A 15,432-nucleotide genomic window follows, 5' to 3' on the forward strand; every position below is an offset into this window, starting at 1 on the left:
GCTGGGCCAGCTGCTGGGGACCTGGTGGCCCTGCTCACCTTCTCCCCCAGAGTGGAGGAGGGCTGGTGTGTGGGGGCGGGCACCACCAATGACGTGTGTGCAGAGCGCAGAGGGCCACTTTTTGCAGAGCCCTTGCTCTGGTCACTTGGCGAGGAGTCTGAGACCTCTCTCCTTTGTATAGAGTTTGATTTGTTGTTGTTGATGTTTTTTTTTTTTTTTTTTTTTGCCGGTTTCAGACATCCAAACTCCTTTTTTTGCAGACACCAAGGAGAAGTCATTGCCACTCCTCTCCCTTGTGAGAGTAAGACCGTCACAGGTAAGGCTCGATCGAGGTCGGTGCCGAGTCCCTCTCTGCCTGAGCGCCATTCCAGCAGTCTGGAGAAGCAGCGTGGCGCCCAACTTCTCACTGTCAGTGTGCCAGTGGCAGGTGCCTTGGCCCAGCATGGTGCTGTCCCGGGGGAGGCCCCGGCCCCAGGCCTCCCACCTCTACAGGCCCGAGACCATGACTCGGAAGGAGGGTGGCACATGTCTGTGGCGGGGGCTGGCGGTAGGGCTGACACAGGGGCTGACACAGCTGGCGTCCACGCCTCCAATGGATGGGAGGTAGGCGTGGTGGAGGATAGGGAGCTGGAGGGACAGCCGACGCTGGATGCTGTGGGGAAGAAAAGTAGAGTTGGTGAGGGCTGCCTGCTCTCCTGAGAGTTCCTTGCTCCCACTTTGGCTAGAAAATTCTGAGGGTAAGAGTCTCTGTGCCTCTTAAAGCCAAGATCTGTTGGTTCAATAGTCTTAGCTGTCAGATGTGAAGCGGGCCTTGGACAGAGCTCACAGGTACCTACTGTTGTCTTGGGAATAGCCAGGAAGAGTAGTCGAGCAAGATTGCATGGGGGAGCTATTCCCCCATGGTCGAGGCTTGCTGGCTACTGTAACTAACATGGTGAAATTATGAGGACCCGACCAATGCTTCACACTTGGACACCATTCATCTCCCATTGCACGAGGAGCCTCTGTATGGAGCTCAAGACCAAATTTAAGTGTTACCCTCTTTGTGCTACCTTTTCTGGGAGTCCCCGGAACACCTGAAAAGAAGCTGGAGGAAGCTGGGGGCTGGGGTGAGGGGGTAGTGGGAGAGGTGTTTGTGTGCTGCGGTGCTACAGATGGAGGAGGCTCTTTTCTCCTGGCCATATCCTTTAAGTCTTAATGATCGTCAAGTCAGTGAATCGTTTTAATTTCTAGAAAGGCTGTTGATGGGAATGTGCCAGGGGTGGGTGGTGGGGTGAGGGTGGAGTGGGGTGGGTGGCTCCCCGCCCTTAGCTGCTTTTTTTTTTTTTTTTTTTTTTTTGCTGGCTACATTCCAGTATCCAGGTTCTCAGGTGCAAACCAAACCAAATCAACCAAAGATCCTCACAAAGATAAAACAGGGGACAAAGAGCAAAGCATTGCTACTCCTGCTACGAAGGCAAACAAAGGCACATCGCTTCTGCGGCTTGTTTAGGGCACCAACAGCAAAGCGGAACCAGGGAGGCTGGGACCTTGCTTCCGCGGAGCCCCATGGCTCTGTGGTGCAGGCACTCAATCCTAAGAGGGTGTGCCTCAGAGTTTATCCAGGGCCTGATGGCTTCTGAGATGTGTGGTGGGCACTTATGCAATGTACCCCTGGGCCCCCCTCCAAGGAGGCCTGTTGCTCAGAAAGACTTCTCAGATACACCGAAGTTCACAGGAGAGGGTGCTGGGAACCTTGTAATTGTAATCCCATGCCGAGGTATGGAGGTAGATGGGACATTCTATATTCATAGACAAAAAAGCACCCGTGGCTCTCCTTGCTAAGAACAGAGGCAATGGGAGGGTGGGGGTGGGAACCTGGGACCAGCTCACCTTCCTCTCTGGTGGCTAAAGCTGCCTATCTTCTGTCCCTTGCCTCAGGGTTTTCCGCAGTTCCCCAGACAGCCACCAGCACATTGGCGAGGAAGTGGGCTCTTTCTTTCTTCAGTATGGCCACAATATAAATAAGTCCATTTTCTGTTACCTAACTTATAGTTAATTTCTTTAGGGATACAGGGAAACTAAGCCAGCAGGTTGAGAATAACACCTTGACTCTGAAATTAAATTGAACGTGTGTGACACTGGCCATGATCATTTCTTACGACAAGATGTTGGCTGAGCCAAGGGGAGGCGAAGAATACACTTGAGATAGGGAAAGGTGCCTGTTCAAGCAGCCTAGACAAGGCAACCTGCCTAGGGGAAGGAGGTGCACCCTAGGGTTTGAGGGTCAAGGCATTCTCTGGTCTGCGAGGATCTCGTCCCCCTTTGCACAGTCAACACACGCTTGGCAGGAGCCCACCCAGTGCCAGGGCCTGAGCTCAGTCCAGGGGACTCACAGGCTCCCCTCACTCTAGAGGCGGTAGACTAGTAACCGCTAATGGGCATCACGTAACCCTGGCGGGTGTTCTGAACGGCCGGCCAGCTTGCCAGTCTTGGCATTTGCTGGCTTGATAACTTAATGACATCACATGGACTTGGGGACTTGCTTGCATTCGCTGGTTCCTGTCTGCTCGCCACTTCCCAGAAGTCACATGTCAGAGCTTAGACATCTACCCCCTGCTTCTAACGTGCTGGAATGAGCTAAAGGCGCTGGTGGGAACACAGCTGAGATGTACCGGCCTTTGATTTCTTCTCTGACCCATCCCAGTTAAATCGACAGTCCCCTTCCCTGCTTCACTTAGCTCCAAAGCTCCTAACACGAGCATGCTATGCCTTGCCTTTTTAAGTAGTTAGCTTGCCAAATAGAACAGAGACTCTGCAAGGTATGGGCACGATGGAAGGAAGGGGCACTGTCTGGGACACTACTGTGTCTCCCGGCAACCATCTGACACTAATAGGCTCCAGTTATCCCTGAGCATGTGAGTCTCACAAGGTTACAGGCTGCACACAACAGAAGCAGTGTGCTCTGGTGGGATTTAACGCTGGACAGTACCGAGTTCAAATCCTACTTCGTGCAGTCATACTGGGTGAGCTTGTATGGGGCGACTCCCCATTTTTGGACATTAGCCTTCCCCCCTTTAATAGGCGTGCTGTTCTATGTCTGCCTTACTGGAGCACACAGAGCTTGGGGGGATAATAGCTGTAAAGGTGCTCTGTGCTTTGTAGGCAGCTGTGCAGGGACAACGTGCTCCTGGGTGCGGTTCTTATGGAAAAGGTACTCACTGCTCCGGCGAGTTGATGTCTTCTATGGGATCTTTGCATGTTCTAGAGGGCTCCGTTGTGTTCCACTGGAGCTGGGGGTTTTGGTCGAGGTGATTTTTCAGAATGGCCTTTCCTCCATCTGTTGAAAACAATACCACAGATTTTGTTAAGTTGGTTTTAAAAAAAAAACAAAAAACAAAAAACAAGCATGGGACCTTGAGGATGCTGGGCCTGGAGCAACAAATCCACGATCGCTCTTGGTTCTCTGAGGCAGAGTCTGTCCCTCAGCCCTTTGGGACCCAAAAAGAGAGCTGAGGAGCTGCCCTTCACAGGCAACAGCCGTGGTGGGGGAAGTGTGTTCCTGCCCTCTCCTCTTTCAATTGGGGGCGGGGGGAACAAGGCAGGCTGGGAATCCAATATGAGCCATGGAACTTAAGTTTTTTTGTTTTTGTTTGTTTGTTTGTTTTTTCAAGACAGGGTTTCTCTGTGTAGCCTTGTTGTCCTGGACTCACTTTGTAGACCAATCTGGCTTCAAACTCACAGCAATCCACGTGCCTCTGCCTCCCAAGTGCTGGGATTAAAGGTATGTGTCACCACACCTGGCTGAGCCATGGAACTCAGATTGAGGAATTTTAACACTAAAGGTCTTCTCACTGGGCATGGGTGAGAAAGGGTAAAATTCTGTATGGTATATTTTTGATAACATTCACTATACAAGGCACATGCCCAGAGCCTTGTGTAGGCTCAGTCAGCATTCTTTTTTTTTTTTTTTTTTTAGATTTATTTATTTATTATACATACAGTACTCTGCCTGCATGTACACCTGCAGGCCAGAAGAGGGCACCAGATCTCATTGTAGATGGTTGTGAGTCACCATGTGGTTGCTGGGAATTGAACTCAGGACCTTTGGAAGAGCAGCCAGTGCCCTTAAACTCTGAGCCATCTCTCCAGCCCCTCAGTCCGCATTCTAGCACTGAACAGTCCTTTTTTTTTCTTTTTTTTTTTCTTTTTAAGACTTATTTATTTTCTTTATATGTTTGTATCTGTATTGTTTGTCCTGTGGGTGCAGGAGCCCAAGGAGAGCAGGAGAGGGAGTCAAGTCCCTTGGAGCTGGAGTTACAGGAGGCTGTGGGTGCTGGCAATCAAACTCAGGTCCTCTGCAGGAGTAACGGGTGTTCTTAACTGATGAGCCATCCAGCTCCCCACAGGCCTGTTTACTTTCATTTTATTATTCCAAGATGGTGTGTTACTATGTTGCCATGGCTGGCCTTCCACTTGCAACTCCCCTGCCTCAGCCTTCTAAAAAGATGGGATACAGGTATCACTCTGGCCAGAATTTCTGCTGTTGGGAAGTATCTCAAGGAAGAAATCAAGGCACTAGTGAGGATGTGCACAGATGTTCAACTCAGCCTCATGTAATAGCGAGATGCTGGTGCTCATCTGAATCTGTCCAGCAATAATGAGCTAGTTACCTTTGCTTGGTGGACTCCACGCGAAGCAATATGTGTGGCCACACACCTTGGCCAGGTAAACCTCTCCTTGGGCTTCCAAAACATCTGGAGACATTATAGAAACGTGGAATCTGTACCTTATCCAGGAGATTTGGTTTGCTTTGGCAGGGGAGGCACACGAGTTCTTTTGTTTGGTTTTCGCTGCCATGGGCATGGTATGGGTATGTGATTCTGCATCCATGTGAGTTGATCCACATTATTTATGGACTCTGCATTTTCAAACTCATTTATTCTCTAAAATGGACTTGTCGCCCTGCAATCAATACTCTAGATGCTCTGTGGTCATTTGTTTTTTTTGGTTTTTGGTTTTTGGTTTTTCGAGACAGGGTTTCTCTGTGTAGCCTTGGCCATCCTGGACTCACTTTGTAGACCAGGCTGGCCTCGAACTCACAGCGATCCACCTGCCTCTGCTTCCCGAGTGCTGGGATTAAAGGCGTGCGCCACCACACCCGGCTTCTGTGGTCATTTGTTGAGGCATGTAATGTGTGAGCAATTTTGAGCGGCCGGTCATATATGTCCCAGCCTGAGGTGAGCATCTTTTCATGCGGCTCCCACACTGTTCTAGCCTTGAAGTCGCTTTAGTGACGCTTGACACATTTTTGTTGTTTCCGTTGGCAACTTTGCTGCTTAAGATTGTCCCCAAGTGTGGTGCTTGAGTGTTCCTAAGACACAGGTGTCAGGCAAGGTCCACTAAGCCCAAGCCAGAGCGCTGCTGGCCTTGCACACGGTGCTGCCGGATGCACAGCAAGTGTGTTAGGAAGGACACGTACAGAACAGATGTGCGCAGAACAGACGTGCGCAGAACAGACGTGCGCAGCAAGATGTTGATCAGCCGTCAAAAATGCCAACCTGGGAGGAGCTCACAGAAAGCCACCTCGGGCTTCCCCTGGGGCATCGGGGTTTGTCACTAATCATGGTGACCTTGCAACCAACTCTAAGAGCATTAAGTACTCCAATACCCAACGACAAGGATCAACTGTAAAAATCCCAGTGCTGTGGTCTGAACGTGTCCTTTTAAGTTCATGGTTATTTATTTATTTATGTATTTGAGCTATGTTGCTAATGCTGGTCTCGAATTGCTGGGCCCAAATGATTCCCCCTGCTTCAGTCTTCTGGGTTGCTGGAACTACAGGCACACACCTCTGCACACAGGAACTTAAGGACTGTGGTGAGTTAAGAGGCAGTGACTTCAGAAAGTGGTCAAGTTTCAAAGGTTGGTGCCCAAGGGACAAGCTTTGAGCCCTTTCTGTCCGTTCTGTCTGTGAGGACATTGTTCATCTCTTTCAAAGGATGGAGTGGTCCAGGCTACATCTGGGAAACAGACAAGCACCTGTCTAGACTCTGAGCCTCAGGGGCTACAAGAAAATATATTTATGCTATTTTTTTCTTCTTCCATCGTTCCTTCCTTCCTCTTCTTTCTCCTCCTCCTCTTCCGTTTCTTCCTTTTCCGAGAGTGTCAGGTGCCCTGCCACACCACTTTGGTCTCATCCCTCAGGCACTGTGTACCACCTACCTTTTGTTTTCATTCCTTGGAACAGGGTCTCTGGTTGGCATGGAACTTGTTCAGGAGGCCAGGCTGCCTGCCCAGGGCGTCCCTGGGGGTCAATTTGTCCCTGCCTCCCCCGTGGTGGGATGAGTGGTTTTGCCCTAAACTCGGCTTCTTACGTGGGTTCTGGTCCTTCAAGCCCCTTACCAACTGCACCATCTCCCAGTGCCTATTTCTGTGGCACTTGATAGCCAAATCTGTGTTATCTGGTTATGGGGGCACAAAACCACGCAGAATGATGCCGACAGCAGAAAGTGGTCCAAGACAACGTCTACATCAAGCAGCTATGTTTGAGACGATCTTATTTCTTGCCTTTTCCCCCCTTTCTTTTAAAATTAGACTTAATTAATTTTATTTTGTGTGTGAGTGTTTTGCCTGTATGTATATCTGTGTATCACGTGTGTGCTTGGTACCCACGGAGGTCCGAAGAGGCCACCGGATCCTCTGAAACTGGATTTGTGGGTGGTTTTGAACCATATGGGAGCTGGGAAATCAAAATTGATGAATGAAAAATGAAAATGAAAATGAAAAATGAAAAAAACAGTAAGTCCTCTTAATCATTGAGCCAGCTCTCCAGCCTCTCACCTGCTTGCTTAACAATATACAGTTTTAGGCAGCGGCAGGCAGATCTATGTGAGTTCCAGGCCAGCCTGGTCTACAGAGTGAGTTCTAGGACAGCTTAGGCTACACAGAGAAACCCTGTCTTGAAAAATACCAAACCCCCCAAAAAACAAATAAACCAAACCAACCAAACACAACCGGAAAAGCTCAGTGTATAATTTACAAAATCAGCATTTTACTATACTGCTCAGGCTGGCCACAAACTCTCCGTGCTCCGGGTTTCTGTTTTGTATTAGCCTGGAAAAGACCCCTCCCTTCTGGGACTAAGTAAACAAACGCTCATCACTTGGCTCTTCTAGTGCTTTCTTGGTTTCACTTTTTATATTTAAATCTGTGTCCATCTGGGATTAGCTTTTACGTTACAGAGTGAAATACAAGGTGCAAAGTGGAGATCTGCCACATGGCCGTTCACACATCCCAGGGGAGTTCACTGAAACAATTTCCCTCCACTAATCTGAAGTGCTTTCCTTTGTAAAATCCTAGAATTACTAGGACTGATTTTTTTTAAGTTTGTTTTTTAGACAGGGTCTAACTTTGCAGCGATGGCTGGCATGGAGCTTGTTATGTGGCTCAGGTTGGACTTTCATTCACAAAGATCTCCCTGCCTCCGTTTCTAGAGAGCTGAGAGTAAAGGTGTGAGCCCTGTGCCTGGCTCAGGAGTAAGTTTTTATTCTTTAAAATTCTTTGTAACTATTTCAATTTAAAAATTTCTTTTTTTTTAAAGATTTATTTTATTTATTGCATATGAGTGCTTTAACTGCAGAAGAGGGTATCAGATCACATTATAGATGGTTGTGAGCCACCATGTGATTGCTGGGAATTGAACTCAGGACCTCTGAAAGAGCAGGCGGTGCTCTTAGGCGCTCTTAACCACTGAGCCATCTCTCCAGCCCCCCTTAAAAATTTCTTTACAATTAACAACTGATGTTAATTGTGTGCACATACATATATATACATACACACACACACATATATATAGTGTGTATCTGTGTATCTGTGTGTGTGTGTGTGTGTGTGACTTCTAAACACTGCACATATCTATAATTCCAGCACTTGCAAGTGGAGGCAGGAAAAGTAAGAATTCAAGATCAACCTTGACTAACTACATAGAAAATTCAAGCCAGCCAGGTGGTAGTGCATGCCTTTAATCCCAGCACTTGGGAGGCAGAGGCAGGTGGATGTCTGAGTTCAACAGGCTGATCTAAAGAGCGAGTTTAAGGATAAAAGAAACACGACATTTTCATTCTCACTGACCTAAGAGTAGGTTTTGTGTCACTAGAGGTTGGACTCAGAGGCTGCAGCATGGCAGGCAAGTCCTCTACAGTAAGCTGCAGCCACAGCCCGTAAGGCATCTTTATAGCAAAGGATGCATGCGCAGCACTTGTGCACAGTGAAAAGCAAGAGAGCGCTTGCATGCCGTGCTCTGCAGGACCCAGCCTTTCTCCACACTGCAGATGGTCTGCTTGCTCTCTGGTCCTTTTAAAGCTACATTGCACGTACACAAACACATGCATGTTTGCATGCATGTGTGTGTGTGTGCGCGCGCGCACTCCACAGGCATGCAGAAACGCAAGGAGGCCAGAAGAGGGCATGAGCTGTTCAGTGTGGGTGCTGTGAACCGAACCTGAGTTGTCTCAAGAGAATTAGATGTTCTTAGCCATGGAGTCATCTCACCGCTCTGCCACTCAGCTACCCCAGTATCCCATATCTCACTTAAAACAAATACTTATTTACTTATTATATATACAGTGTTCTGCCTGCATGTACTTCTACAAGCCAGCAGAGGGCACCAGATCTTATTACAGATGGTTGTGAGCCACCATGTCGTTGCTAGGAATTGAACTCAGGACTTTTGGAAGAGCAGCCAGTGCTCTTAACCTCCAAGCCATCTCTCCAGCCTCCCCATATCTCACTTTTAAGTGGCCATACAATGTGCTCTGTTCGACTATGCCATAATTAATAAAATGATGTACACATAAGTTAGCGGTATAATTTCTCATCCACCAATATTGTTGCCATGAGCACACAGGTGCTCACATAGATGCATTTCCAAGCGTGGACTCCTGCTGGGAAGCTGCTCCCTCATGCAGCTTAACATTTCATATTTGGAGAGGGCTGGCCCGACTACCAGCTTCATGGCGAATGTCCTCTTCCAAACATCTCCCCCAGACTGGCTTTTGCTAAGAGGTAGATAGAGAGTGGCCCGTGTCACAGTGACCTATTCTTCTCATGTGTTTGCTAAGAGGGGCACTGTAGCACAGCCTCCCGACTGTTCTTTTCCTGCACACAGCCGAGACGCTTCTTAAAGTGTGAAGTAAATATAAACCATCTGCTGAGGACCAAAGAGAGAAATAAAGTGTGTCCCTGTCCAAACACCGGTACTGACTGTGTTGGTACAAGTAGACATGGTGCTTGAGGGTGAGCTGTTGAAGCCAGGACTAGGGGTTGGGGGGTGGGGCACTGAGGTGACTGGAAGCTGGAGGCAAGAGATGAGGGCTTGGGCGCCTCAGTCTGTGTGCATGGCTTCAGACCAGCCCCGAGCTCTCTCCTCAAAGCCTCGGACTCATCTCTAGAGTGAAGGGTCCCACCTTGGGGCCCTGCCTCCTCTCACCTGTGCTCTCTGTGAAGTTGCCCAGGCTGAGGATGTCGTTGAGCTCTTGGTAGTGATTCTGTTTGATGTACGTGGTCTTCTCTGGTGTGTCTTGTAGCTGCATAGTGACTTCTTCCAAGTCTTTGTCCAGCTGGAAGACAAAAACTCCAACTGAGACCAAGCCTGCAGTCCCAGCCCCTGACTTCCAGGGTTCGGCCTCTGCACTCCCCCAACCCCCCCCCCCCATTTTGGTTGCCTGAGACAGGGTTTTCTCTGTGTAGCCCTTGGTGTACTGGAACTCACTATATAGACCAGGCTGGCCTCGAACTCAGATATCTGCCTGCCTCTGCCTCCAGGGTGCTGGGATTGAAGGCACCCCGTGGCTCGGAGCCTCCGTGTCTTGAGAAGGACTTTGTTGCCCTCATTCAAACAGGAGCTGAGCTGAGCTGGACCAGGGCTTGGTAGTTACATGACCTGTCTGGGCTTGAGCCTTGAGTGGGACCACGCAAGCCCAGAAGGAAACAAAAGAAACAGGGATAAGGAAAGAGGCTATCTCGGGGTGGGGGTGGGGTGGGGGACAGGCTGCACTCTCTGGCTCTGTAAAGGCTTGTGAGTCTCAGTCTCTATTTGTAGCACAAGGACATCACAGTGCCCATCTTAGAGGGCATATGGAGATTTAGTGAGAGGACATAGGAGGAGTTTAGCTCAGTGCCTGGCACATCAGGAAGGAACTAGCTACTGGGAACTTATCAGCTCTATCGTTACAGCTACTCAGAAGATTCCCCACCCTTGCCCCCCACCCAGGCCGGAGGACCCCAGGCAGAGAGCTCTGCATCTCTGGTCCCCACACTGTCATACAGGCTACAGGAAGCTGGGGTCACCTGGCACAGGGAAGGGGCGAGCGTGATAAGGGCTCAGTCACACCCAGGTTACAGAAGTGTCAGGGCAAAGCCAGGGGACTATGTGTGGGCATGGCCAGTGGGCCTCCTGCCAGAGAACAGGAAGGGAGTTTTCCCAACTGTGACTCGTTCTTCTGAGGTCCAGGGGCAAAGCGGCTGCTTAAATAGGTTTCTACATGAAAGAAAAAAATTCTCTTATTTGTGCCACACAGTGGTAGGGCTGGGAGCTGAGGACTGGTCCAATGGGAAGTCAGACTGTGACTCAATTCTAGGGCAAACAAAGCCACACTGGGGCTCGCAGCATCGGGCTTCCTGCTGGAAGGAAGAGGAAGGCTTAGCGCAGGTGCTGTGTTTTTGCTTGTTTCAGACGTCTGATATTAAGCTAGAGCTAGCAATGGGCTCGGAGCTGCAAAAGCTGATTCTTTCTTGGCCATGGAGGCTGGTGTGGGATGCCCCCATTTTAAAGCATTTTAGGTGCGTGGACAGAGTGGCTCTGTCTGGGTGGCAGGGTTCTAGGAGCCCCGCAGAGGTTGCTGGATCTAGCAAATGAAAACATGAAGTCTCAGTGGAATTTAAACCTCAGACAGCAAAGGTTCTCCTTGCAGTTAAGGATTAGCCTGCCCTTGGTGTGGAGTACACTGAAGGGCTCTCTAACAGGCTCAAGCCTGGCCGATGCGGCGTTTCTCCTTCTCTCTCCCTCACTAAACCGTTAGATTACTCTCCTAAAGCTAGCCCCCAAGGTCTATTCCCTTGTTTGGCTACTTCATTATGCCTGACCAAAACACCAAAGTCCAACTATCAAAAACCAGTGTTCGGTGTTCGGAGACTGGAGAGATGGCTCAGCAGTTAAGAGCACTGACTGCTCTTCCAGGGGTCCTAATTTGAATTCCCAGCAACCACATGGTGGCTCATAACCATCTATAATGAGATCTAGTGCCCTCTTCTGGCATGCAGGTGTACACGCAGGCCGAGCACTGTATACATAAATAAATCTTTAAAAAATAAACAAACAAACAAACAAACAAACCAATGTTCGCCAATTAAAATTCGTCATGTGGCTACACTGACTAAAATGAACAGCCAGGACTCACCAGCTCACTCACACTAGCACAGTCTTCCCTCTTCCTTCTTAGAGCCCACTGCTGCAGGCACACCTGCTGCTGTCCTTGCCTGATCTAGAGGCAGTTCCCCAGCTCATCCCTCTGGGCTAATAATCCCCTTTGTGCCGAGATTTTTGGTGTCTGGGTGTGTTCTGTGCTGACTCCCGAGACCCCTTCATATACATACCGAAGACACGATTGGCCGTTCCTTTGAAATTCAGAATTAACTGGGCACCCCTATCTAGCAACTGGCGGCTTCCCTGAAAGTGTCTAAGAAGAGACTACATTTCCCAGTGTCCTCTGCAGCCAAGTGAGCTCGGGAAAATTTTGGTAGTACAGGGAGACAGAACCAAACTGTATGCAATTGTGTGTGTGTGTGTGTGTGTGTGTGTGTGTGTGTGTGTGTGAGAGAGAGAGAGAGAGAGAGAGAGAGAGAGAGAGAGAGAGAGAGAGAGAGAGAGAGGTTGCTTAAGAGGCAATCCCTTGTGTGAGTTTTCTGTGTCTCCTCTTCCTGAGATTGAGGCTTCATTCTGCTGTGCCTGGGGAGTAGCAGGAAGCAGGAGAGGGGGAGCCTCACCCCACAAATGACCCAGGAAGCCAGGATAGTTCAGAGGCCAGGTAGAGAGGCCTGGTCAGGAGGCTGGTAGTCTCCGGATATGCACTCACCTCTGTGATCTTCATCCGTAGGCGGTGGTTTTCTGACTGCAGTCCCTCTAGGCGTGACGTGCTTGCCTGGTTCACGCTGGTGACTGAAGTGGAGGTCTTTGAATCTTCTTTCTTCTGGTTCTGTGTGAACTGGAATCTCCTGTTCTGAGTGGCTGCGTCAGGGTTTGTCCTCAGAGTGATGAGCTGAAGGGACAGAGGTGGCTTGCAGTGAGACTCCTGTCAGCCCCTCTTGCCTCAACTATGCCCTCCCCCCCCACCAAGTCCTACACTGGAAGTGACAGGGACCCCAGGAAGAAGGCCGACTGGGCTCAGGAGCCCCAGGCTCAGGTGGGGCATTGGCACAGGCTTGGGCATGACGGGAGTGCAGGCAGCTTCTCGTCACTGAGCCCTGGAGTCCTTCTGAGACAGGAGAGTTGGCCTCCTGACCCTATCTCATCCACACTCTACCACGGGCCAGAAGCAGTCCAGGGCCTTGGGTGGGATCCTGTCATGGAGAGAGTTTCTACAACAACGAGATAGTGCGTTTAGCTGTGATCTGTTGACCTGTTTGTCCTGGCAAAGGCATTTAGCAGCTTAAAACCCCTCATATCTGTTGTAGTATAGGCTGTGTGGGGCGGGGGCCTGGACACGCTTGAGCAATTAAAAAAGATTTTTACTTTATTTTTAATTGTGTTGTCTATGGGGGTGCTTCTGTGTGAATGTGATGCAGGTGCCTGTGAAGGCCAGAAGAGGGAGCCAGAGCCTCTGGCAGTGGAGGTGTAGTTGTTATCTGCTTGCCTGGGTCCTAGGGACTGAGCCTGAGACAAAAGCAGTTTGGGCTGTTAACCACTGTAGCACCTCCTCAGCTCTGTGGGGGGAAAAACCTGAGAGAAAAAGTTGCCGCTGGCCGGGCGTGGTGACGCACGCTTTTAATCCCAGCACTTGAGGCAGGAGGATCTTTCTGAGTTCGAGGCCAGCCTGGTCTACAGAGTGAGTTCCAGGATAGCCAGGACTGCAAGAGAAACCCTGTCTCGAAAAACAAAACAAAAAACAAATGAACAACAACAACAAAAAAGTTGCCACTGATTCTGATCTTATCCGTGCATTCTAGAATCTTCTCTAGACCATAGTGGGCTCTGGGCTTAGCCCTGGAAAGGAGGACTGGAGTTACCATGGTCTTCATCAGGACTCCTCAGATTTGGCTTCACTGTGGCCCCCACCCCCCCAGAACTGCTGTGCTGGGGGTGCAGGGGTGGGGAGGGGGTGGGGGCGGTCTGGAAGGGAGCGTGTAGGAGGGAGGAGGGAGATCCAGCACAAGCAAAGGAAGAAGGACTTGGGAGAGGGCGATTATTGCTATTATTAATTATCATTATTATGTTTATTGTGGTGTGCGGGCAGAGACCGACTCTGTGGTGCTGCTTCTTTCTGTCCACCTTTCTGTGGGTTCTGGCTCCAGTTCAGGTTGTCAGGCCTTTGTGGCAGGGGCTTTAGCCTCTGACTCGTCTTGCGAGCTTTTCTTTCTTTCTTTCTTTCTTTCTTTTTTTTTTTTAAGCTTTCTTTCTTTCCTTTTTAAAAACTTTTATTTAGTTTTTAGATTTATTTATTTATAGCTGCTATACATCCATATACCATATTTATGGACATATAGTCATAAATAAATCCATTTGGGTATATATAGCCATATACCATAGGTACTCTACATGTACTCTACTCTGCATACCAGAAGACAGCACCAGACACTTGTGAGCTGCCATGTAGGTGCTGGGTCTTGAACTCAGGACCTTGAGAAGATCAGTGAGTGCTCTTAACCACTGAGCCATCTCTCCAGCCCCCAGCTTTTCTTTTTTTAAGACAAGGTTTCTTATAGCCCAGGCTGGCCTCAATTTACTATGTAGCCCAGGCTGGTCTTGAACTTCTGGTCCTACTGTATCTATCTACCAAGTGCTGGACAGCAGGCATGTGCCACCATGCCTGGGTTGGGAAGGGCACTTTGGATGGAGGATAGGGTTCTCGGGGTACTGGGAGAGCCCCCAGAGTGCTGAGACACAGCCCAGCTCGGGAATTCGGTCTCTGTGCCCAGAGTCAGTGCGATGCGTTGAAGGGGACAGAGCGGATGACTCGGTGAGAGCTGGCTTAGAGAGTGTGACACAGTGTTCAGGGTGGGGAGTGCTAGAGTCCAGGCAGGGAAGTGGTGATCCCGGCCTGGGACTTGAAGGGGAGTGGACAAGAAGGAGGGTGTGCCCTTGAAGATATGAAGGCCAGCCGTGGTTGAATGAGTGCCTGGAGATGGAGGCACCTGCTTCTCTCACAGGTCTCTCTCTCTCCTTTGTGACTAACACTCTTAACTCAGGGGTGACTTTCCCTCACTGTCTCCTGCCCCTTGAGACCACCAAGGTCAGGCTGCACTGGCCCCTAAGAGGTTAAGGCCTCTTTATTCCTGGCTACAAAGGATAATGCTTGCAAAATATCTCTTCAAGCTGGTCTTCTAGGCTGGTGTGACAGGTATATCCAACCTATGACTACAGGCGACATGTAGCTGCTGAGAGCTATGAATGCTGCCCCATTCAAAATTCATAAGCTTACTTGAAACTATGCATTTTTTGTGTGATTATTATTATTATTATTATTATTATTATTATTATTATTATTATTATTATTATTATTATTATTATTTTGGTTTTTTTGAGACAGGGTTTCTCTGTGTAGCCTTGGCTGTCCTGAACTTGCTTTGTAGACCAGGCTGGCCTCGAACTCATGGAGATCCGCCTGCCTTTGCCTCCTGAGTACTGGGATTAAAGGCATGTGCCACCACGCCTGGCTTTTTGTGTGAATCTTAAAAACTCAATTGAGTTAGAAATTGCTTCTTGAGCATGAACTTTGCAGATGACAACATTGTGTCAAAAGGGTGGATGTGCTCGCACTGTAAGAATGGCTGTTCCTTTTGACTCGGTAACACCACTGCTAAGACTGTCTACAGAAAATAAGTGCAAACAAAAAAAATTGTGCTATGTAGAGAAAAAAATTTTAAAAAGCCCTACAATAATTGCAATGTTCAGCAATAAGGGATCAAGTGGACATGAATGGGATGGACCCACCCTCAGCGATGCAGTGGGCATGGGAGACCATGAAGGGTGGAGAGCTAAGTGAAAGGTGAAGGAGAAGGAGGCATGTGCTGTAGTTACAGGCTGGTCTTCCAAGGCAAGCTTCTAGTCTTTCAAAAATGAAGACCAGGAGGCTGGAGAGATGGCTCAGTGGGTAAGAGCACTTGTTGTTCTTGCAGTGTGTACCCAGGTTAGATTCCCAGCACCCACATGGCAGTTCACGATCATCTGTAATTCCA

At 49.2% G+C, this 15,432-nt stretch overlaps 1 protein-coding gene across 1 annotated transcript in view; it reads right to left on the reverse strand.

The window, feature by feature from the left end:
- Positions 1-333: 333 nt before the first annotated feature.
- Positions 334-15,432, reverse strand: part of Gabbr2 (gamma-aminobutyric acid type B receptor subunit 2) — a 330,548-nt gene continuing 315,449 nt past the window's right edge. The window contains exons 16-19 of the mRNA XM_051161797.1: positions 12,114-12,296; positions 9,470-9,599; positions 3,202-3,319; positions 334-652 (exon numbers count right to left, since the gene is read on the reverse strand). Coding sequence (XP_051017754.1) covers positions 487-652; positions 3,202-3,319; positions 9,470-9,599; positions 12,114-12,296 — 597 coding nt within the window. The 3' untranslated portion in view covers positions 334-486. The remainder of the gene's footprint in view (positions 653-3,201; positions 3,320-9,469; positions 9,600-12,113; positions 12,297-15,432) is intronic.

Source organism: Acomys russatus, chromosome 2, assembly GCF_903995435.1.
Source record: "Acomys russatus chromosome 2, mAcoRus1.1, whole genome shotgun sequence".
Lineage (NCBI taxonomy): Eukaryota > Metazoa > Chordata > Mammalia > Rodentia > Muridae > Acomys > Acomys russatus.